This window comes from Abramis brama, assembly GCF_963993115.1.
Source record: "Abramis brama genome assembly, chromosome: 21".
Classification (NCBI taxonomy): Eukaryota; Metazoa; Chordata; class Actinopteri; order Cypriniformes; family Leuciscidae; genus Abramis; species Abramis brama.
In genome coordinates this window covers 28,907,196-28,931,029 of record NC_139983.1, presented here as the reverse complement: position 1 = coordinate 28,931,029, position 23,834 = coordinate 28,907,196, and the positions used below count along the sequence as shown (strand labels likewise).

The 23,834-nt window shown below is 43.1% G+C and overlaps 1 protein-coding gene across 2 annotated transcripts; it reads left to right on the top strand.

The window, feature by feature from the left end:
• Positions 1–18,931: 18,931 nt before the first annotated feature.
• Positions 18,932–23,209, top strand: LOC311072246 (calpain-1 catalytic subunit-like). Of its 2 annotated transcripts, XM_084097111.1 has the most exons (12): positions 18,932–19,092; positions 19,173–19,337; positions 19,570–19,775; positions 19,947–19,998; positions 20,429–20,497; positions 20,582–20,639; positions 20,737–20,798; positions 20,943–21,011; positions 21,448–21,526; positions 21,775–21,891; positions 22,252–22,304; positions 22,448–23,209. In XM_084097111.1, exons 2-12 carry the CDS (start codon positions 19,212–19,214, stop codon positions 22,472–22,474), a joined length of 918 nt encoding a protein of 305 aa, XP_083953237.1. In that variant the 5' UTR covers positions 18,932–19,092; positions 19,173–19,211; the 3' UTR covers positions 22,475–23,209. The 2 variants fall into 2 exon arrangements, with proteins under 2 accessions (XP_083953237.1, XP_083953236.1); XM_084097110.1 differs by having other exon boundaries at positions 19,060–19,092; positions 20,429–20,639.
• Positions 23,210–23,834: the final 625 nt, after the last annotated feature.

The window sequence follows — 23,834 nt, the reverse complement described above, 5'->3', positions numbered from 1 at the left end:
AAACATGTATGCCAATGTTGTATGCAACTTTAGAGACGGTCCCTAAATGTGCGAATGTCCAATGTCAAGCCAATTTTACATTTAGTCATTTAGCAGACGCTTTACCAAAGTGATTTACAGTTAAATTAACAATAGGACAACAATATGCAAGTGCTATGACAGTTTAAGCTAATGCAATACACGTAGGCATACTATATATAGTATATCAGTATATGTATATCACCAGTAGGCTTATATGTATATCGCCAGTATCACGAAACGCTCAGCATGAAACTTTGCGCGTCAAGTTCATATTCTGAGTCCATGCTTGCCTGTAGCCTATATAGTAGCCTACAGCCTACTTCCACAATAAGGTGCAAGATTGATCTTTCATATCACTGTATTAGTACATTAAGCTACGTTAAGCGTTTTGTCCCAACTGAAGGGGAATCCTTGAGTATGAGGTATTGAGGGAAACCGATTATAATCCTGTTCATGGTAGAGAAAGCTGATGACATGTAGAATACACAGGGAAAGTAACAATGAAGTTATTGAATGAAACATAAACACACAGCTTTTGTGTGTTTATCATCTTTTCCGCACATACTGACACAGATAATCATTTCCATTTTATGAATGAATGTCTTCGTCAACAACAAGCGCTTTTGCACCATCTGATGGTGAGGTTGACTAACAGCAGATGGAGAGTATGCTCGGTAATCTATTGCTTTTCCTGCAGTTCCTGGACGTCAATGTTGAATTTACTGTCGAATTTGAACCACTGAATTTGTGGAAGCGAATTTTGCAAAGCGAAATAAAATGGCCCGAAAATTGCCTGTTGAATATTATTGGTTGTATTTTTAAACAGTTTGAATATTTTGGAAGTGAAATATGAAAGGTGAATATGGATTATTTAATTTTTAATAATGAAAAGGTGTTTGAAATGTTTTTAATTGAAATATTCACAGCTTAAATATTCAACCATGTTGAATTTCAGCCCATAAAAATGCAAGCCCTAAAAATACAATGCATTAAAATGCAAGCATGGTTAATGCAATGCCTATTTTTTTTCAAGTAGTGCAATTCAATAGGCTTTTTATTTCAAAAACATTTGACATTATTTTACTTCCATAATTATCTTTCCTCCAAGAAAATAATAATAATAACAATAATAACTTGCTAATGTGAAATATGTAGACCAATGTTTTGTCCTTTGGCAAATGTGGAGGATTTCAGTGTCTTATAATGAAAAAGATTCAGATGAGTTCAGATGAGTTTCTGTCAATCACTTCTTTGTTATAAACACCTACGCTGGGAATGGGGCAGGGCTTCTACAAGTGTTTAAAAGCTTGAAGTAAGGCAAAAGTGTGTAAAGACGGAGAAGATTACCAGTCACTTGGGTGAAAATTCGTTGCATCTCTGAAGGTACATATTCATCTTATTTATGTCAGTAATGCAATAAGTTAAAGCTGAATAGTCTCATTGGAAGGGAAGACCTATATTCAGTTTGTATATACAAACTAATTGATAAAAAAAAAGCACTTTATGGAGTGTATACTTGTATGAATTTAGTTACTTTGTCTTTAGTCTGTAACATATGCAAAATAAAGTACTAGTGTACATTTACATCTGTAGATGTTGTTCTGTAAGGATTTATTATACTGTGGGTAACACTTTATAATAACGTTCAGTTGTAAGTCATTTACAAGTGATTAGTAAATGATTAACTAATAATTTATGACACATGACTATGCTTTCATAAATGATTAATAAGTAATATGTTCATTATTTTATGTATGTTTTGTAGATTCAGTTATAAGTCATTTACAATTGATTAGTTAATGATTATGTCACGGTGTGACAAAAGCCAGATAAAGAGAGAAAGTAAAATCCTCGTGAAGGCAGTATTATTTGGAGACCTCTGGTGGATGGTCGTCTCATCACACCGCGAAATCTGCTGCCATGGCAGCGAGGCCAATTGCCTGATTGACAACAGGTGAGGAGAATTACAGAGAGTGTTGTGAGAGGAACGTGCATTAAGATGGGGCTTTAAAAAGAGAGAGGAAACAGACGGTCGGTGTGGTTCTCCTCCCGTGAGATACTGTGTTCTGTCGGCGGGTTGTTTATATTTGAAGCTGGACTGTGAAGCAGGGCGAAGATTGAAGCCGAGAAATGGAAATGAGAGAGTGAAGTTTTGTCAATGAGATCTAGGGGATATCGTCAACAGTGGGAAAGACGCAAAGTGATGAGTATTTGATCCGTTGTTTATATGCACTGACACTGAAGTGGTGTGGAAAGTCTGGAAAGTGTGTGGCACGAGTGAAGTATTACACCGAGTGAATTAATGATCTGTCTCCAACCTTTGTTCTTCCTGCACTGAATGTGACGATTACTACATCTGTTTGACTGTCTCTGAGAGAAGTGGAGCCCGTGTAGAGACGAGAGTCGATCTGGTGGGAGAAAGACCGGTGGGTGAGTGCTGGCCCGAATGCACGTGTGCGAGTGGAATGCAGTGCCTGAAGTGACGATTCACACGGTTTGTGTTATGGAGTGAAGTTTATCGTGTGGAGAAGTATTAATAGTCTGCTGTGCACTCGCTTCTATAGTCTTTCACCCGCTGTCTCTGAACGGGGTTCGTTACATCCAGCGTCCAACTTACCATTTGAGACAGTCCCACTCTGTGAATGCTGCCGATCCATTAATTCCTGTTACATTGTTGCAGCGTACAGTTGAACTGGAGCGTCTTGCTTAAAGCAATCTTCCTGTCTGGTGGTCTCCACATGTCCCGATCGAAAGCCGCTGCCCTGGTTGGAAAGGAGAGAAGGTAGTACAGATGAATGTTTCATCCACTGTTGAATGGTCAAATCCTGTTGCATTGTGGCAGTGTACAGCTGAACTGGAGCGTCTTGCTTAAAGCATCCTTCCCGTCTGGTGGTCTCCACACGTCCCTATCAAAAGCCGCTGTCTGGTTGGAACGAGAGAAGGTATTGCAGCTGAATGTTTCATTACTGCTGAATGGTCAAATCCTGTTGCATCGATACAGTGTACAGCTGAACTGGAGCGTCCTGTTTAAAGCATCCTTCCCGTCTGGTGGTCTCCACACGTCCCTATCAAAAGCCGCTGTCTGGTTGGAACGAGAGAAGGTATTGCAGCTGAATGTTTCATTACCGCTGAATGGTCAAATCCTGTTGCATCGATACAGTGTACAGCTGAAGTGGAGTGTCTTGCTTAGAGCATCCTTTCCGTCTGGTGGTCTCCACATGCTTCATCGAAAGTTGCTGTCCTGTTCAGAAAAGGTATTTGAAATGAACGTTTGATATGCTGTTGAATAGTTAAACCCTGCTACCTGGTTACAGTGCACAGCCGAAGTGGAGTGTCCCGCTCAAGTGTCCTCTCCGTCTGGTGGTCTCCAAATGTCCCATTGAAGGCTTGTCCTGTTCAGAACGAGAGAAGGTATTTCAATTGAACGTTCCATATGCTGTTGGGAAGTTAAATCCTGTTACCTGGTTACAGTGTACAGTCAAGTGGAGTGTCTCCCTCAAAGCGTCTTCTCCGCCGGGTGGTCCCCACCTGTCCCTACTGAAAGCCTCCGCCCTGTTCAGAAAGAGAGAAGGTATTTCAATTGAACGTTCCATATGCTGTTGGGAAGTTAACTCCTGCTACCTGGTTACAGTGCACAGCCGAAGTGGAGTGTCCCGCTCAAGTGTCCTCTCCGTCTGGTGGTCTCCAAATGTCCTATTGAAGGCTTGTCCTGTTCAGAACGAGAGAAGGTATTTCAATTGAACGTTCCATATGTTGTTGGGAAGTTAAATCCTGTTACCTGGTTACAGTGTACAGTCAAGTGGAGTGTCTCCCTCAAAGCGTCTTCTCCGCCTGGTGGTCCCCACCTGTCCCTACTGAAAGCCTCCGCCCTGTTCAGAAAGAGAGAAGGTATTTCAATTGAACGTTCCATATGCTGTTGGGAAGTTAAATCCGGTTACCTGGTTACAGTGTACAGTCAAGTGGAGTGTCTCCCTCAAAGCGTCTTCTCCGCCTGGTGGTCCCCACCTGTCCCCACTGAAAGCCTCCGCCCTGCTCAGAAAGAGAGAAGGTATTTCAATTGAACGTTCCATATGTTGTTGGGAAGTTAAATCCTGTTACCTGGTTACAGTGTACAGTCAAGTGGAGTGTCTCCCTCAAGCGTCTTCTCCGCCTGGTGGTCCCCACCTGTCCCCACTGAAAGCCTCCGCCCTGTTCAGAAGGAGAGAAGGTATCACTGTTGAGCGTCGCATCTTGTTGAACCATTGAACCCTGTTGTATTGTTGCAGGGCACAGTCAAAGTGAAGTGTCCTTTTGCCGGGTGGCCTTCCGTGCCCGTGTTGCAAATTGTTGTTGCTGTTCGGAAGGAAGGAGAATAGCCGCGGCACGTGCCTCAATCAAAGTGTCGTCTTGCTGTCCACGGTCCCCTCCTGGCCCGGCCTGTTCGCCACCTGCGCCCCTGTGACCCGTCTGAATTGAGGATCCCCGTCCTCTGGATACTCACCTCTGGGCAGTCTCCGGTACTCGTTCCATCCTCACCACGAGTATTCACCTGGTTCCAGTCTGAATGGGGTCCGAGTAGCCAAGACGTCCTTGTGAGCCCTGTAAAGAGTACTTACCCAGTGACCTACCTGGATGGTGTGTGTCCTCCTTGATTCCTCTCCGACGAGCCGCAGGGTGTTCACGAACGTTCATCTCGCTCCGGTCCAGGGGCCCATCGAATTGCTTCTGGCGACAAGAAGGAAGATTTTAATTAGGACTTTTCAAATTATCTGTTTTTTAACTCAATAAAGAAATTGTTATTCCTTTATCCTCTGTCTGCTGTTTGGTTCCTTGACACGCTCCTCGAGGCGGTACCCGGTCTCCAGGGGTGGGTGCAGTCTGGTTTGGCCCACCCCGACCTGTGACAGAACTTGACGTAGTCGGCAGGGTTACCGTCTCGAGTGGAGCGATCAAGGTCCTAAATGGCCGAGGAAGAAGAGCCAGTGGCCAGACAGCCGGTTATGCCCTTCTTTATGGGGGCCCCGTGGGCCCAGAAGTACGGAGGTCCGGGGTCAGAATTAAGCCTGTCAGCATGGAAGGCCCAGGTGGAATACCTGGCAGGGCTCCAAGGGCTGAACGCCCTGCAGAAGGTACAGTTCGTATTAAATTCACTAGAGGGAGAAGCAAGAAGAGAAGTACAGGCAGCACCGGAAGCAACCCGCACCACAGTCCGAGCCATCTTTGATTTCCTTACGGTACAATACGGAGATACCACCCCGGTAGCTGTCCTGAGAACCCAATTCTTTAATTGTAGGCAAGGGCCTCGGCAAACTGTTCGGCCATTCGCGTTGCAACTGAGGGAACAGTTTACCAGGCTAAGGGGAAGACAGGACCACGGCCTGGGCGACGAGGAGACCCTACTGCGAGATCAGTTTCTGCTAGGATTACGGGAGGGCCCAGTACGTCAGAGCCTGCGGGTGCAGTTGAGACGAAATCCTGACCTCACGTTTGAAGAACTGCGGCGAGAAGCTCTAGCCCTTGAGCGTGATCACACCGAAGGTGTGGATCCTCCCAGCTGTCTGGTGGCGAATGCTGTTAGTGGGCCTTCGGCCCCTGCCACCTCCGATTGGAAGCATGCCCTCCGGGAAGAATTGAAAAGGGATATCCGTGAACAAATGTCTGATCTGTCCAAATCTGTTGTCGAAGAACTCCGCCGAGAACGCCTCCATTCACTTCCTTCGCCGCGGGAGCGGGCCTATTCTGATGGGAGTCGCCCTCCAGAGCGTCGTTTCGCCCGATCCATGGGTCCCCGATTCCAGTGGGATGAACAGGGGCGTCCTATCTGTAACGGTTGTGGAGAAGCTGGACATTACATCCGTCAGTGCCCTTCCAGACGCGCTTCACAAGGGGGTTTTTAGAGTCTCCGGCCACTGTGGGTCAAGTGGTCGGGACCCCCTTTTCAGACCCTTCTTCTACTGGACTGTCTAAAGAACGCCTAGTGGGCCGCTGTCCGGTTATCACGATCCGAGTCAACAGCAAGAAGGTGCAGTGTTTGTTGGACACAGGGTCGCAAGTCACTCTGTTTGCGGAGAGCCTAGTTCAGGAACTATTCGGCACCCAGGGCCGGCCGACGACTGAGGCCCCCTGGTTAACTCTGCGAGGGGCCAATGGGCTCGATATCCCGTATGTGGGTTATGTGGTGACAGACCTGGAGATTCACGGTATGGTTGTACCCCAGAAGGGAGTGGTGGTGGTTCGTGACGTGTGTCTGGGGTCTCATCGCGCCCTACTGGGCATGAATGTCATCTCCGACTGCTGGGAAGAGCTGTTCCAGCGTGGGTCGGCCCGAGCGACTGTGACATCTGAGGGCAGAGAATGGGAGCGTATTCGGGCAGACTGTCGCCGGGTTTGCCTGGCCGAGCAGCAGGAGGACCGGGAGAGCACTGGGAGAGTGGCTTGCCGTTATGCTTTGTCCGTCCCGGCTCGAAGCGAGGCGATGGTCTGGGTCAGGGTGCCCCCTAGACTTTATCACCCGGAGGAGTGGGTGCTGGTGGAACCATACAACGAAGGTCCTAAGGTGGAGGTGGCCAGAGGACTGGCATCCGCCCAAAGAGGCCGAATTCGGGTGAGAGTTCGGAACACGAATCCTTTTCCAATCCAACTGTATCGTCATCAGTGTCTAGCCCGAGTCATCTCGGTGAAACCGTGGCAAGTGCAAGAGCCAGGAGAAGTCAAGTTCAGCCAAGTAGGCCCAACCGTAGTGGAAGTTGCTTTGGCGCAGACGGGGATGCACAGCAGGGGGGCTGGAGAAGGACTGCCGGCCCACCTTGGAGGTGAGTCCCTACGGGGAGAAGGGCTGGAGGAGGATCAGACAAGGCGGCTTAAGGCTTTCCTATCAAAATGGCCACAGTTGTTCTCCACCCACGATGAGGATTATGGGTGTACTAACATCGTTAAGCATCAAATTCCCACTGGAGGGGCCACACCCAGTAGAGAGCGCTACCGACCGGTGCCCCCAACATTGTACTCCGAGGTTCGTGCTCTGTTGCGAGGGATGTTGAATAGAGGGATCATCCGCGAGAGCAGCAGCCCTTGGGCGGCCCCGATCGTACTGGTGAGGAAGAAGACAGGCGCATGGAGATTCTGTGTGGATTATCGGAAGTTGAACCTAGTGACAAAGCGGGATGCTTTCCCATTGCCTCGAGTCGAGGATTCCCTTACTAGCCTCACACGGGCGGCCTGGTATTCCACACTAGACTTGGCGAGCGGCTACTGGCAGGTGCAGGTGGACGAGCAGGACCGGGAGAAGACGGCTTTCACGACCCCCTTTGGGTTATACGAGTGGGACCGGATGCCCTTCGGCCTCTGCAACGCCCCGGCCACGTTCCAGCGACTAATGCAGCGCTGTTTAGGGAGCCAGCTGATGGATACCACCCTGGTGTACCTGGATGACGTGATTATTTATTCCCCCGATTTTGAGTCTCACCTTCAGCACCTGGAGCAGGTGTTCCGCTCTCTGGAGAAGTACGGGCTGAAGCTCCAACCGGATAAATGCCAGCTTTTCCGGAAGGAGGTAAAGTTCCTGGGCCATATTGTGAGTGCGGCAGGGATCGCTGTGGACCCAGAGAAAGTGTCGGCCGTACAGGGGTGGGCGGCCCCAAAGACTGTGCGCCAGGTTCGATCCTTCCTCGGTTTCGTGGGGTACTATAGGAGATTCATTAAGGATTTCTCCAAGATCGCCAAACCCATGAACCAGTTGCTGGGTGGAACGGGACATGTCCGGGGCCGGGGGTCCCCAGTGGTGGAGTGGGATCAGGCATGCGAGATTGCTTTTCAGAAGCTCAAGCAAGAGTTGTTACAAGCACCCATTCTGGCATATGCCGATTTCACACAGCCCTTCATTCTTTACACGGACGCTAGCCATCTGGGCTTGGGGGCTGTCTTGGCCCAGAAACAACAGGAGGAAGAGAGAGTCATCGCTTATGCTAGTCGGAGTCTACACCCTGCGGAGAGAAATGATGCCAACTATAGTTCCTTCAAGCTCGAGTTACTGGCCATGAAGTGGGCGCTCAGTGAGAAGTTCAAGGACTACCTATGGGGAGCAAAGGTAACCGTGGTGACCGATAACAATCCGCTGGTACACCTGCAAACCGCCAAGCTGGGGGCGGTAGAACAGAGGTGGGTGGCTCAATTGGCCAACTTTGACTATCAGCTGCGGTATCGGCCAGGAAGGGAACATACCAACGCAGATGTGCTGTCTAGGTGGCCTGAAGGAGGGCCGGAAGATCTGAGACCCACGCTGGAGGCCGACCGGGACGAGGGAATGATGGTGGGCATTGTGGAGGCACCGGGGCAGCCACCGGAGGAGCCGCCTGCAAGTTGGGGATGGGATCCACAGCGTTGGAGGATGTGGCAGGGCGAAGACGAGGACTTGTTAATGGTCCGGGCCTGGTTGGAGCAGGGCAATTGGCCGGAGGGTGCGGAACGCCGGGCTCAAAATCGAATTGTGAGAGGCCTGCTGGGCCAGAAGGAGAGGCTCCATCTGAAGGAGGGGGTGATTTGTCGGTCCCTCCAGGACTCACACTCGGGTGACCCGGTCTGTCAGGTAGTGGTTCCCGAGGGGAGGTGTCATGCCCTGCTGGAGGCTTACCACACCAGGCTTGGTCATCAGGGGCAGGAGAGGACGACGGCACTCTTGCGACGCCACTTCTACTGGCCTGGGATGGAGGGAACTACGAGGGCCTACCTGCGGGGCTGTCCGCGCTGCACCCTGTTTAAAGCCAGGAAAGAGCCTCGAGCTCCAATGGTCCCCATTCGAGCCAAAGCACCGATGCATATCATCGCTATGGACTATCTGATGTTGGGTAGGCCGGTCGACCGTATCCAAAACATCTTAGTGATCACAGACCTATTCACTAAATATGCCTGGGCCATCCCAACTCTGGATCAGACCGCCATCACTACCGCTAATGCCCTGTGGAGGTATGTCATCCAGCCCTTCGGGTGCCCTGAAGTGTTCCATTCGGATCAAGGACCCAATTTCGAATCCAGGGTAGTACATGAGTTGTGTCAATTGTATGGATGTAGGAAGACCCATACGACGCCCTATCATCCTCAAGGGAATGGAGGGTGTGAGAGGTTTAACCAGACGCTGATCGGTCTTTTGGGGACCTTGGAAGGTGACCAACAGGGACATTGGGTGGATAACCTCCCGGCGATGGTACAGGTATATAATAACAGCATTCATAGTACGACCGGCTACGCACCAACTTACCTGATGTTCGGAAGGCATGTGAGGCTACCAGTGGACCTACTGCTGGGGACTGCGGCGGCTGAAGAAGGAGGCAGCGTAACGGGGTGGGTGACCAGACACCATCAACGCCTTCAACTGGCCTATGAACGGGTCTCAGACCGAATTAACCAAGCCGCAGCCAAGAATAAGAGGTTGTATGACCGTACGGCACGAAGTGCACCATTACTGCCTGAAGAGAGAGTTCTAGTTCGAGACAACCGACGACAAGGAAAGGGTAAGCTCAGTGATCGGTGGGAGCCCCAGCCGTATGTGATCCAACGACAGCCGCGCCTTGATCAGCCTGTGTATGCCATTCGTCCCGAAGGGAGAGCAGGGCCAGAGCGGGTGCTCCACCGCAACCTGATGCGCCCTTGTCCAAACTACCCCAAACCAGCTGTAGAGAGACCGCCTACTGAACCAGTGTGGATGCCTCCCGTGGTGGGATGGGCTGTGGTCCCTCAGAGAGTGGGGATAGGGCCAAGGCCCGAGGAACCGAATTCCCCGCCAAGGCCTGAGGCACCGAATTCCCCGCCAAGACGGTCCCAAAGGGAGAACCGGGGACAACCCCTATCCAGGTATGGAGATTGGGTGTCCGGATCCCGTTCTAGGGACTAGAACGGTTTGGCAGGGGGGTATGTCACGGTGTGACAAAAGCCAGATAAAGAGAGAAAGTAAAATCCTCGTGAAGGCAGTATTATTTGGAGACCTCTGGTGGATGGTCGTCTCATCACACCGCGAAATCTGCTGCCATGGCAGCGAGGCCAATTGCCTGATTGACAACAGGTGAGGAGAATTACAGAGAGTGTTGTGAGAGGAACGTGCATTAAGATGGGGCTTTAAAAAGAGAGAGGAAACAGACGGTCGGTGTGGTTCTCCTCCCGTGAGATACTGTGTTCTGTCGGCGGGTTGTTTATATTTGAAGCTGGACTGTGAAGCAGGGCGAAGATTGAAGCCGAGAAATGGAAATGAGAGAGTGAAGTTTTGTCAATGAGATCTAGGGGATATCGTCAACAGTGGGAAAGACGCAAAGTGATGAGTATTTGATCCGTTGTTTATATGCACTGACACTGAAGTGGTGTGGAAAGTCTGGAAAGTGTGTGGCACGAGTGAAGTATTACACCGAGTGAATTAATGATCTGTCTCCAACCTTTGTTCTTCCTGCACTGAATGTGACGATTACTACATCTGTTTGACTGTCTCTGAGAGAAGTGGAGCCCGTGTAGAGACGAGAGTCGATCTGGTGGGAGAAAGACCGGTGGGTGAGTGCTGGCCCGAATGCACGTGTGCGAGTGGAATGCAGTGCCTGAAGTGACGATTCACACGGTTTGTGTTATGGAGTGAAGTTTATCGTGTGGAGAAGTATTAATAGTCTGCTGTGCACTCGCTTCTATAGTCTTTCACCCGCTGTCTCTGAACGGGGTTCGTTACATCCAGCGTCCAACTTACCATTTGAGACAGTCCCACTCTGTGAATGCTGCCGATCCATTAATTCCTGTTACATTGTTGCAGCGTACAGTTGAACTGGAGCGTCTTGCTTAAAGCAATCTTCCTGTCTGGTGGTCTCCACATGTCCCGATCGAAAGCCGCTGCCCTGGTTGGAAAGGAGAGAAGGTAGTACAGATGAATGTTTCATCCACTGTTGAATGGTCAAATCCTGTTGCATTGTGGCAGTGTACAGCTGAACTGGAGCGTCTTGCTTAAAGCATCCTTCCCGTCTGGTGGTCTCCACACGTCCCTATCAAAAGCCGCTGTCTGGTTGGAACGAGAGAAGGTATTGCAGCTGAATGTTTCATTACTGCTGAATGGTCAAATCCTGTTGCATCGATACAGTGTACAGCTGAACTGGAGCGTCCTGTTTAAAGCATCCTTCCCGTCTGGTGGTCTCCACACGTCCCTATCAAAAGCCGCTGTCTGGTTGGAACGAGAGAAGGTATTGCAGCTGAATGTTTCATTACCGCTGAATGGTCAAATCCTGTTGCATCGATACAGTGTACAGCTGAAGTGGAGTGTCTTGCTTAGAGCATCCTTTCCGTCTGGTGGTCTCCACATGCTTCATCGAAAGTTGCTGTCCTGTTCAGAAAAGGTATTTGAAATGAACGTTTGATATGCTGTTGAATAGTTAAACCCTGCTACCTGGTTACAGTGCACAGCCGAAGTGGAGTGTCCCGCTCAAGTGTCCTCTCCGTCTGGTGGTCTCCAAATGTCCCATTGAAGGCTTGTCCTGTTCAGAACGAGAGAAGGTATTTCAATTGAACGTTCCATATGCTGTTGGGAAGTTAAATCCTGTTACCTGGTTACAGTGTACAGTCAAGTGGAGTGTCTCCCTCAAAGCGTCTTCTCCGCCGGGTGGTCCCCACCTGTCCCTACTGAAAGCCTCCGCCCTGTTCAGAAAGAGAGAAGGTATTTCAATTGAACGTTCCATATGCTGTTGGGAAGTTAACTCCTGCTACCTGGTTACAGTGCACAGCCGAAGTGGAGTGTCCCGCTCAAGTGTCCTCTCCGTCTGGTGGTCTCCAAATGTCCTATTGAAGGCTTGTCCTGTTCAGAACGAGAGAAGGTATTTCAATTGAACGTTCCATATGTTGTTGGGAAGTTAAATCCTGTTACCTGGTTACAGTGTACAGTCAAGTGGAGTGTCTCCCTCAAAGCGTCTTCTCCGCCTGGTGGTCCCCACCTGTCCCTACTGAAAGCCTCCGCCCTGTTCAGAAAGAGAGAAGGTATTTCAATTGAACGTTCCATATGCTGTTGGGAAGTTAAATCCGGTTACCTGGTTACAGTGTACAGTCAAGTGGAGTGTCTCCCTCAAAGCGTCTTCTCCGCCTGGTGGTCCCCACCTGTCCCCACTGAAAGCCTCCGCCCTGCTCAGAAAGAGAGAAGGTATTTCAATTGAACGTTCCATATGTTGTTGGGAAGTTAAATCCTGTTACCTGGTTACAGTGTACAGTCAAGTGGAGTGTCTCCCTCAAGCGTCTTCTCCGCCTGGTGGTCCCCACCTGTCCCCACTGAAAGCCTCCGCCCTGTTCAGAAGGAGAGAAGGTATCACTGTTGAGCGTCGCATCTTGTTGAACCATTGAACCCTGTTGTATTGTTGCAGGGCACAGTCAAAGTGAAGTGTCCTTTTGCCGGGTGGCCTTCCGTGCCCGTGTTGCAAATTGTTGTTGCTGTTCGGAAGGAAGGAGAATAGCCGCGGCACGTGCCTCAATCAAAGTGTCGTCTTGCTGTCCACGGTCCCCTCCTGGCCCGGCCTGTTCGCCACCTGCGCCCCTGTGACCCGTCTGAATTGAGGATCCCCGTCCTCTGGATACTCACCTCTGGGCAGTCTCCGGTACTCGTTCCATCCTCACCACGAGTATTCACCTGGTTCCAGTCTGAATGGGGTCCGAGTAGCCAAGACGTCCTTGTGAGCCCTGTAAAGAGTACTTACCCAGTGACCTACCTGGATGGTGTGTGTCCTCCTTGATTCCTCTCCGACGAGCCGCAGGGTGTTCACGAACGTTCATCTCGCTCCGGTCCAGGGGCCCATCGAATTGCTTCTGGCGACAAGAAGGAAGATTTTAATTAGGACTTTTCAAATTATCTGTTTTTTAACTCAATAAAGAAATTGTTATTCCTTTATCCTCTGTCTGCTGTTTGGTTCCTTGACACGCTCCTCGAGGCGGTACCCGGTCTCCAGGGGTGGGTGCAGTCTGGTTTGGCCCACCCCGACCTGTGACAATTAACTAATTATTTACAAAACATGACTATGTGTTTCATAAATGTTTAATAAATGATGTTACATTTTTTTGTATGTTTTGCTCACATCAGGTGAACAGTGGTTAAAGACTCCATGTGTGTCAGAGAAGACAGCTGTCTATACCCTCACCAGTCAGCACTTACACTGCAGCACACACTGTGTTCAACACCTGTTAGATGATATGTAAACACGTGAATAAATCATTTACAACACTTTCTGCATCCCCTAATCTAAAGTGTAAACTATTCATCACTTGTAAATGTGTTACACATCATTCGTAGAAAACATGAATGATGTGTAACACATTTACAAGTGATGAATAGTTTACACTTTAGATTAGGGGATGCAGAAAGTGTTGTAAATGATTTATTCATGCGTTTACACATCATTGTGTTGAACACTGTTACTTACCTGTTACAAATGATCTGTACATGTATACAAGGCATTTACAACACTTTCTGCACCCTCTAATTTCTACATACATACAAAAAAATAACATAATTTATTGAACATTTATGAAATGCATATTCATGTTTTGTAAATGATTAGTACATCATTAACTAACCACTTATAAATGACTTACAACTGAACGTTATTATCAAGTGTTACCGAAAAATCAATAACAGGATGGGTTCTGTTTAGGTTTAATCGAACATGTGAACAACTATATTCAAAGACTCTTAGCACGCATACCATGAGAACAGTCATAGAGCTGTAAGATGAACTGACACATTGATCTGTCAGGGTAAACATTGACCTTCCTCTTAAAATAAAGATTGTGGCTGGTATTTCTGGTGGCAGGGAATGGCACAGGTTTGTCAATGGGAACTGGTGAATATGAATGTGATAGAGGTAACTTTTATTAAAGCAATGTAATATCTTTGTATTGTTGTTGTAATTTCCTCTTTTTAATAGTAAAGAAATCCAGACAGATTTCAAAATGCCTCCTCCAGCGGTTCCACACGGCATGTGCCTAAAAATCATGGATGACCGCAACATGAAGGGTGGCATGGGCTCTGAAACAAATCCTTTGAAGTTCATGGATCAGGACTACAACTTTTTACAAGACTACTGTCTTAAGACAAGACAGAGATTTGTTGATGAGTTTTTCCCGCCAGACCCTCGTTCCATTGGCGAAGGGCTGCTGGAGCCAGAAGTCATGGCCCGAGTGGAGTGGATTAGACCATCGGTATGTAATCTATACTTCATCTGTGATGTGTTCTGATAATAATGCACACCTAATTAGAAGTGTCAAATTCTATAAGCTAAAAGATGTGACTATGATAATTACATTTTTAATTTAAAAGACACTACTAAAAACAACTTTCAGTCACATCCCTTTCACAGAAAGCATCAGTTGATCACAAGTCAAATACTGAAGATATTATTATTATTATTTTTTTCAGAAATTGTATCCAGATAAAGCTGAATTTATTGTAGATACAGTGTCCAGGTTTGACTACGCCCAAGGGAATGTAGGTATGTCTGGGTAACCACAGTATTGCTGTTTTAGACACCTAAAGCGTGGGAAGGCAGTTTTTAAGACGCTAGAAATAGCGAGCTAGCTTTGAAAGCATAAGATCCCATAAGATCTGCAAAGCGTCATGAGAGACGGCGTTAAATTACCTCAGGTCTCAAAGCAAATAACACTACAATATATATAATATATAATATTGAACGTAAAGTAAACAACTTGCAGAGCTCTTACTTGCACCACCTGACTGCTGCAAATACATTTTTGCGTTGATAGTGTTGCCATAGAAACACAAAAATCCGAGCCTGAGGAGGTGAACCGCTCCGGGTAGAACGTCACTGGTTGCCATTTCTTAATTACGGTAATTACGGCAGTGCTTTGGCTGTCTGTCTACAATTCTGCAGCATAGCCTCATGAAACCTGCTGATGACATGTGATGGAAATACAGGCAGGAAGGTCATCAGGACCGAATGCAATGATTGGACGTGCATTTCTTTGGTCCCGAGACTTCCACTGAAGATATGATAATTTATAAACTTCAATTGAAGACCAGTTCAATTATTGATTGCCATCAAGATGAGAAGAGAGTTTCAACCAGTATAAAAAACATAAAAAAAACTCTGCCACCTAGTGGCATCATACAAGCAAAATGGTGTTCAGTTCAATTACCTATATGCCATTGTAGACATCCATTAATTCAGTCAGCCATGAATATTTTTCCAATAAAAGATTAGAGGGGCTATTGAGATAAAGTGACTTGCTCTGTGTAAATAAAAGCTTAGCCTATATTTAAGCCAAGTAACATTATTGTATTTTGTACAGATTTGCATATTATTCTTTTTCTGCCCTCTGAGCAGCACACTTGGTGCTATAATAAGTGCATTTGAGTTTCACATTCCTTTTCCCTTTCAAATCCTTGTAAGCCCCAAGAATCATACATCTGATTTTGTTTGCCTGCAGGGAAATTTTTCCGCCATTTTGAATTTTCTGGAAAACCATTTTTTTGGGGTTAGATGGTTCGATTTGCACAAAACTTGGCATGCATTATTCCAAGACCCTCATGACAAAATGTTATCGGAAGAAACATCATTTTATAGTGCACTTACAATGTAGTTTTTTTATAAGAAATGTTTTTTGTTTACAAAAGTATATTTACAAAGAAATGTTATTTTAACTTTAATTCATCCCAATAATATTGAAAACATATTTGTCAATTTGTGTGATGTGGTAGGCCTATATATATTGCTGTCTAATAAAAATGAAGAGACAATATTATTTGTCTTTTATAATATACAGAATAACACATCTATAAAGACACACTTAAAGACTTATTATATTTGAAAAGATGCATGACAACATCCCTATATCCTTTAGTCTGAGCCACTGGTGCCTGATGATTGCCTCTTGTGCCTATATTTAGGCTTGATTTCTTCTGAAAACAAAGTAAATTCCTTCACTAGCAAAACTAGAAAAAAATAATAAATGAGTTGTAGAATATGAAATATAGCCTATCAAATTTACAATGAGTGTATTAGTTTACACAGTTTCAATTAGTGTGTGTTTTTTCTTCAGGAAACTGCTGGTTTCTGGCCTCTGTTGGGGCTCTAACATTTCAAGACAAATTTTTACAGAAGGTCGTCCCAGATGGGCAATCGTTCAGCCACAATTATACTGGTTTATTTCACTTCAGGGTAAGTTCCTCTTATTTCATGCCATAATTTCCAATATTTAATTATATTTTGATCATATTATCCAGAATCGAAACTCCAAGTAATAGTTATACCTGTTAGTTTTTTTACTCAGTGTTCTGCTTATTTAAACTTACAGTTCTGGCGGTTTGGGAAATGGTACGATGTTGTGATTGATGACCAACTGCCAACAATCAACAACAGGCTGATTTTTGTCCAATCAAAAACATATAATGAGTTCTGGCCAGCCTTGCTGGAGAAAGCATATGCAAAGTAAGTGCCTGTACATCTTTAAGTGACTTTATAAAAAATAATTTCAAGTATATGTAAGCAATTGTGCTGTCGTATTCAATATACAGTAAACACAACTGTAATCCAACCTGTGATTAATGTACTGTATTAGTCTTCAAATTTATGTCTATTACATTGCGGCATACAATTTCGAGTTTGAATGACTGTTACAGGGTGTGCGGCTCCTACGCTGACATGCACAGTGGCTGTGTATCTGAAGCCCTCATGGACTTCACTGGAGGGGTTCATATGCACTACGAACTGAAAACGGCACCAACTGATTTGTGGGAGATAATGTACCGTGCTTTCCAGTCAGAAGTCCTTATGGGCTGTGCAACTCCAGCAGGGGTAAGCAAAAAAGAAAAAAGAAAAAGATAGACTACATTGTACAGGGACATTTTCATTTGTGGGATTAAAAAAACAAAAAAACAAAAAAACACTTACAGCACCTCTTAAGCAATGACTTTTACACCACACCATCTATCTTCTGATAATTTTTCTCTGTTTCCACATAATCAGAAAGAGAATGAGGAACAATTACCAAATGGCATTGTTCTGGGCCACGCTTACACTGTGACAAAGGTTTACCAGGTAAGACTGCAAAAAATCAAGTCTCAGCACGCATCAGATTCATATAAGGTCTTAAGGTAAATATTTTAGGGACAAAAGATAATGGAACCCAACCAACTTGATACTCACCCATGCTTTACATGTTTGTACATGATTTGGCCTTTTTGCATAATCTTAGTGTTTGTTCTGCTCGGTGCTCAAATGTGACAAATGATAAAAAATGAACATATGCGTTTTACTTCAAAATTTTGGTAAATTACAAAATAAAGCTACTGGTAATATCAGAAAGATTTGCCACATTTTCATACTACTAATTATTTAAAATCTTGCTCCACAGGTCATGAGAGGTAAATATCCAGTTCAGCTGGTGAGATTGTTCAACCCATGGGGAGGCACTGAGCGGAAAGGAGACTGGGGTGACGAGTAAGAATTGATTTTATTTAACCACACATTTTAGACATTTAGGGCCCTATCTTGCACCCAGCGCAATTGACTTTGTACACCGACGCATGTATCATTCCTATTTTGCACCTGCGCACAGCGGACTTTTGTAACTTCTCTGTGTTTTACGGCCCTGACGAGAACGTCGGTCTCCTCGGCTGTGAACTGCTCCTGGCGCGCGCCTGGCAAATCCGCCATTATAATATCAATCCGCCATGGAACAAACGCGCCTGCTCTTAAAGGGAATGTGAGATGTCGCTCTGATTGGTTTATTTCACGTTACGCCCAAACCACACCTATGAATAATGAAGCTACTTCAGACCAACCCATTTTAGATTTAGATGTGCGTCGGGCGCAAGAGTCATTTATCCCGCCGGTATAATAGCAACAGCGCCCAAGACCCGCCCACAAAGTTACTTGCGTTTCGCGCTTGATACTTGCGTTTCAGATCGTTAAAATAGGGCCCATAGATTCTCTTGTTAAATTTGTTAAAAGGAGGGATGCGTGACACAGCATGACAATGAAACATGAGTTTTAATAAACAAAGAAATCAAGTAAACTCATCTACCATAACTTTATGGTATAACTGTCATTATCTAATGCTGAAAATACATAATTTGTCAATTTTAGACAAGAACTAGTTGTTAAATAATTAGGCCTAAATTCAGATTGGAAAGGTGATAAGATATTATTAAAATATTATTAAAAAAATATTATTTTCTAGGTACTTTGATAACAGATTATAAATAAATTGTTCAAATACTTTAACAATAACACAAATTATTGATATAGGTCTATTATTTTGTGGATCAAGAATGTGGATCACCTTCTTTATAAACTGGAGTAATACAAGAATACTTCCAGATAGTCAGTGGATCAGCCAGTGGATACATGAGGATATGAGAAGCAAATGTAATGTATCTATTGTTAAGACTTATAACAATAACATTCTAAACTTCTGTGGTTGTTATTTTAGTAAAAGAAAAAAATACAGACAGACTATATTATTGAAGCTATTCATATAAGAATGATCAGATTCAGATGTTAAAGCAGACTGTAGAAAACTTTTACCAAATACTCAATAGATAACAAATCATGAATTATATCACACAATAGTAGCAGTTAAACATAACTAACTAGCAGAACTGGCAGTGAAAACATTCAACAACAAATTGTTCTATTTTTCGCAGTTCTCAACAAACAAAAAAGTTTGTGAAATTGTTTGATTATTGCACAGTCAAAATTATCCTTTATTCTGATGTATGTTTTACATAATTCTTTCAGCTCAATCTTGTGGGGAGAAGTGAGTGATGAGGACCGCAAACAACATCTTCTGGACGAAAATGGATAGTTCTGGTGAGTATGAACCATGTTTTGAAAAAGATTCTTAACGCGTACTAAAACATGAATTACATATTGTCTAGGATTTACATATGAAGCGTTTTTATTTATTTATTTGGCAGGATGTCAATGAATGATTTCCTTAGAACATTTGACAGCATGGATATCTGCTGTTCCTCTCCTGATTTTCTGGAAGAAAAGTCTGCATGTCAATGGATTTCCAAGTTCCACCATGGCAGCTGGATACCTGGGAGTACAGCTGGAGGCTGCATTAATTATTCGGGTGCTTTAATTAATTATAATAATAAAGCTACTAGTCATCAATGCAAATCTGCTTCTAACACCCGTGTCCTGTAATTGTAGACACCTTCTTTACCAACCCCCAGTTTTGGCTGAAGATTAATGAGATGGATAAGGCCTGTGATCAGGGCCAGAGCAATGTTCTGGTGTCCCTCATTCAGAAACCTGACAAGAGAAACAGACGCCTTGCTTCACACCATGGCATCGGCTTCTGCGTGTTTGCGGTCAGTATTCACAAAAAATAAAAATAAAAAAACACACACAAAAACAAACAAACAAACGCAAAGGCAATAAATATGGTTGTACAATGATGCCACTGTGCTTAGAGTGTAACCTTTATTTTTGTTTTTAACTTTTACAGGTTCCACCCGAGGCAAGTAAAATATACTCAGTTTCTATTACATATTACATAAGCTGTCATACCTTTCTGACACATTTTTTTTGTTTCATTATCCTTTAGATGAGATCTGAGGGAAAGTTTGGGTCAAACTTTTTCAAGAGCAGAAATCTTGTGGCATCAACCGATGCGTTTCAGGATGCAAGAGAAGTGATGAAATTATTCAGACTGGAGCCAGGACAGTATCTCATTGTACCATCCACTTACATGCCTAATAAGAACGCAGAATTCATCCTGTCTATTCTGTGCAAAAATGAGATAAACATTCAGTAAGTTACATGAAGGACTGAGAGATTGACTATAACTTTACAATATTCAACATTTGAGTAATTATTTATGCTTGGAATACTGAAAAACTGACTTTATACACTGAAATGTTCACAATCATGTGCTTTATTACACTGGTTAATTTTTTTTTAAATATGTGTTTTTTTATCCAGAAAGGACACAGAAAGGACAGAGAAAGATTTTCTTGTGGATCTCGTAGACGAGGTAATAATACACAGATTTATTTTGTAAAGTTTGTCAATATGTGCAATCATTGAATTAGTTATATTAGTTCTTTCAACATATCTCTGAAATTGCAACTAAACCCTATCTTTGTCTTGTTTTTGTTAACTCTCCTACAAGGGGAATGATATTAATTGTACAAATAAAGTTAGTATAATTACAACTTCAGAATCTATTACATGAACACTCTTCTCTGCACATTAAATATTACATTATTGTTTATTCTATAAAAAATATGAATATAATGTTACATAAATTAACATTTTATTTATTTTAAGATTTGAGAATCTGATATCATCTGAAAATTGTAAAGAGTAGATTATCTTTAATAATATTTAATAAGATAGATTATCACATTAATTGTGATTTTAGAAGCTGCCGATGATACAGTTGTCTCTTTTCTCATATTTAGGTCGCATACAATGATAAACTGGATGAAGAATTCAAAACTAAAACTCTGTTTCGACAATATTCCGATCAGGTAAATATGTACGCTAATATATTATCAAAAAATAAAATTAGCTGCTACAAGCTTCAAACTCTTGAATGTCTTCTTTGGAAACAGTACAAAGTTGTTGATGCTGAGAAACTTCAACAGCTTCTTCATGAAAACCTACTCAGAGGTGAGTGTTTTAAAAATCCTGTACGTTCTATGTGAAAAATAACTTAGAAATCTTAAATTGCCTCATAAATCTCACAAATGTAACCTGTACCTTTTAGGAAATAAAAATACTGAAGGATTTGGCCTGGATTCCTGCAGAAGTATAATTGCCATGTCAGATGTATCCTTTTTTCCTTAATTAAAATGATTAAAAAATAATTTGTTGAATAATGATATATGATTTATCCCCATCAGTTTGTGTTTCCAGTCATACTGTGAAGAAACATGTTTTAGCTCTAGAAATATTTCCTGACAATAAAAATAGTTCTCTGTCACTGGAAGACTTCGTGGATCAGAATTTCTTCGTCTGTGGACCCGCATTATGATGTACAAGGTGAGTGGATTTGAGTCTGGAATTTAGCTTTGATTGTTGATTGGTGTATATGACTTTCTTCTTTCAGACGAATACAATCACAGTTATGTTAAAAAATATCCCGGCTCTTCCAAGTTTTAATGGCAGTGGATAGCAACCAACCGATTGAAGCTCAAAAACGTGCATCCATCTATCATAAACAAACTTCACACGGCTCCAGGGAGTTAATAAAGCCCTTCTGAAGCAGAACAATGAGTTTGTGTAAGATAAATATTCACATTCAACATGTTACAAAAGTAAAATTTTAGCTTAATGTAATAATAATGTAGCCTAACTCTGATTGTATTCGTCTAAAAAGAAAGTCATACACACCTAGGATGGCTTGAGGGTGAGTAAATCATGGGATAATTTTCATTTGAAAGTGAACTACTCCTCTTTTTTTTTTTTTTTTTTACAGGAAATCTTCTACAACATGGATTCTTCCAGAGATGGGGTTATGGATTTGAACGAACTGCAAAATGCATTAGAGAAAACAGGTTAAAACTTATACAGTTTATACTTTGCGGTAGTAAAATGTTGAAAATATTGTAATTTACTTAGTAGAAGAAAAGTATTAAATATTTGCATTAACTATTTTTTACAAACATCACTGCTGTGGTACAGTGTATCTCTATAGCTGCCTAGTGACCCCTAAAATTGAAAACAGAGATTTTATGATACATATAATATTTTCAAGCACACATTGTATAGATACTGTATTTATGTCATGGTTCTTGTGCCCTAGGCATGCATATAAATGAAGACATCCTGAGTCTCATGGTTGTGCGGTATGGTGGTGCTTCAGAACAGATCTCTGTGGAGGGTTTCATTTGCCTTGTCATGCGTTTGAACTGCATGGCTAGTGAGTAAAACTAGACAGAAAAGCAATTTGATGTTCTCTCTCTCTCTGACTTCCTTATACAGAAAGCTGGAGCCTTTCTCAGTACAAACACTCACATTCACACTCTCAGTGTAACATCTATGGGCCATTTCACCAGCCACCGTGCCGCCCTAATTTGATGTTCAGGACTGTAAAATAAAATGTAAAAAAAATATATAAAATAATTTTTTTTTTTTAGGGTAAGCTACCAAGAGTTGTGTCACACAAACTGATAAACAAAATTTGGTTTGAACCTTTCATGCTCCTGAAATAGTTTGAGCTAAATTCCCTGGGTATTTATTATTATTATTACATTTTAATAGCCTTTATTTTCTTCATCAGGAATATTCCAGAGACTCGGTGAAAGTGGGAAGATAACTCTTAATGAGAGTGAGGTAATCCTGATGTAAACATTTCAATTTTTCCATATCGCCAACCACATACTGTACAAGTGTTTAAAAACATTCTGCTTGATTTTCTTTGTTATTTCTTATCATTCAAAATTCATACATTTACAACCTGTGCATCTGTGTTTTAGTGGATTGGACTCACCATGTACTCATGAGGGAACGTCTGTTTGCCAGGATGTTTGCCAACAAACCTCAAGAACAGATCGGCGGTTTAGGCGGTCTAAACATTTCATTTTTTATATATCAAACTTATAAACTAATATTGATGCTTATTTACTTATTCTTCATCCTTTTATCCCTCTAAGAATTAAAATGCTTTTGCTTTTCTTAAAATTATTATTTGATATAGCCTACACATTTCACGATACATTTGTTTGTAATTCTGAAATTTGTGCAAAAATAACTGTTTTAACTGTCTGTTTGAAAAGTGATTAATGTAATGGATGTAATATTTCTCATGTTGACCACCTGGAGTCACTGTTGTCGGATTGTTTGCTTTGGTTTTGAAACCTCCTGCTATTGTTGTCATTGTTAGTTATCTAGTTATCTAGGTTTGAAAAAAAAATATGACATTTGTAGCCTGGGGCGCCACCAGGAATTTTGGGCCCCATGACAAAAAAATCTAATTGGGCCCCCTCTGCGCAGCTGTTGTCACCACATCTCTAGGACCTAACTGTCCCATCAAAAGCTTTACATAACTCTAATCAAAGGCTTGCAACTGTCTTGCTTCTTGTAGTTCAATACTAGTACTAGCACAATAATGCTGTGATTTGTAAATGCAAGTCTGCAGGTCACTATTTGATGCAAGATTAAAAGCCACCATAAAAATGTCCTTATGGCAATCCTTTACTGTCTCAATGTATTTTTATTGTAAAATTAATGACAGATTTAAAAAAAAAAGTAAACCTAAAAAAATAAATAAAAAACATATATTAACTTTTTAATTAAAATAAATGAACATCATCATCTCAAAAGAATGAAAACAGCAGATTTTTAAACATAACTGCACATATATGCCAACAACAAAATAAAGTTGACGTGTAAAACTGAATTTCCACACCAGGGTTATTATAGTGCTACAAAACAGATCCAGTGATCACTAAATCAATAGGTTTTGAGGTTTGGAATGATGGGAATAATAAAGTCTGTATCTATAGATGTCATTTAACGGCCAAAATTCAGTCTAAATGAACACATCAAACTGGATTATTTTAATATTGTCTGTAACTTACATGCAGGTTGAGGTAAGCTACTTTCTAACTGCGTCCAGTACAAACAGGAGGTTGTTTTTTTATTTTATTTGTCATGATGGTCATTATGTGAGAAAATAATTTGTGTTTGATTTCTGTCATTAATATTTAATTTTCTTATTTTGTTATGGGAAAAAGAGCAAGAGACAGTCAGAGAACCCCACACAGACTCCCTGAAATGATGCTAAGTCATTAACACAGTGTTGCTCACCTTCTTCACTGGGACAGGGAGGGATGCAGTTATGGGGAGACTGGGGAGACAATA

Coding starts and splice junctions, on each gene's coding strand:
- LOC311072246 (XM_084097110.1), top strand. CDS start 19,212: ATGAGATGGATAAGGCCTGTGATCAGGGCCAGAGCAATGTTCTGGTGT. Junction 19,776..19,946: donor AAAAATGAGATAAACATTCA/GTAAGTTACATG, acceptor TTTTTTATCCAG/AAAGGACACAGAAAGGACAG. Junction 22,305..22,447: donor TAACTCTTAATGAGAGTGAG/GTAATCCTGATG, acceptor TCTGTGTTTTAG/TGGATTGGACTCACCATGTA.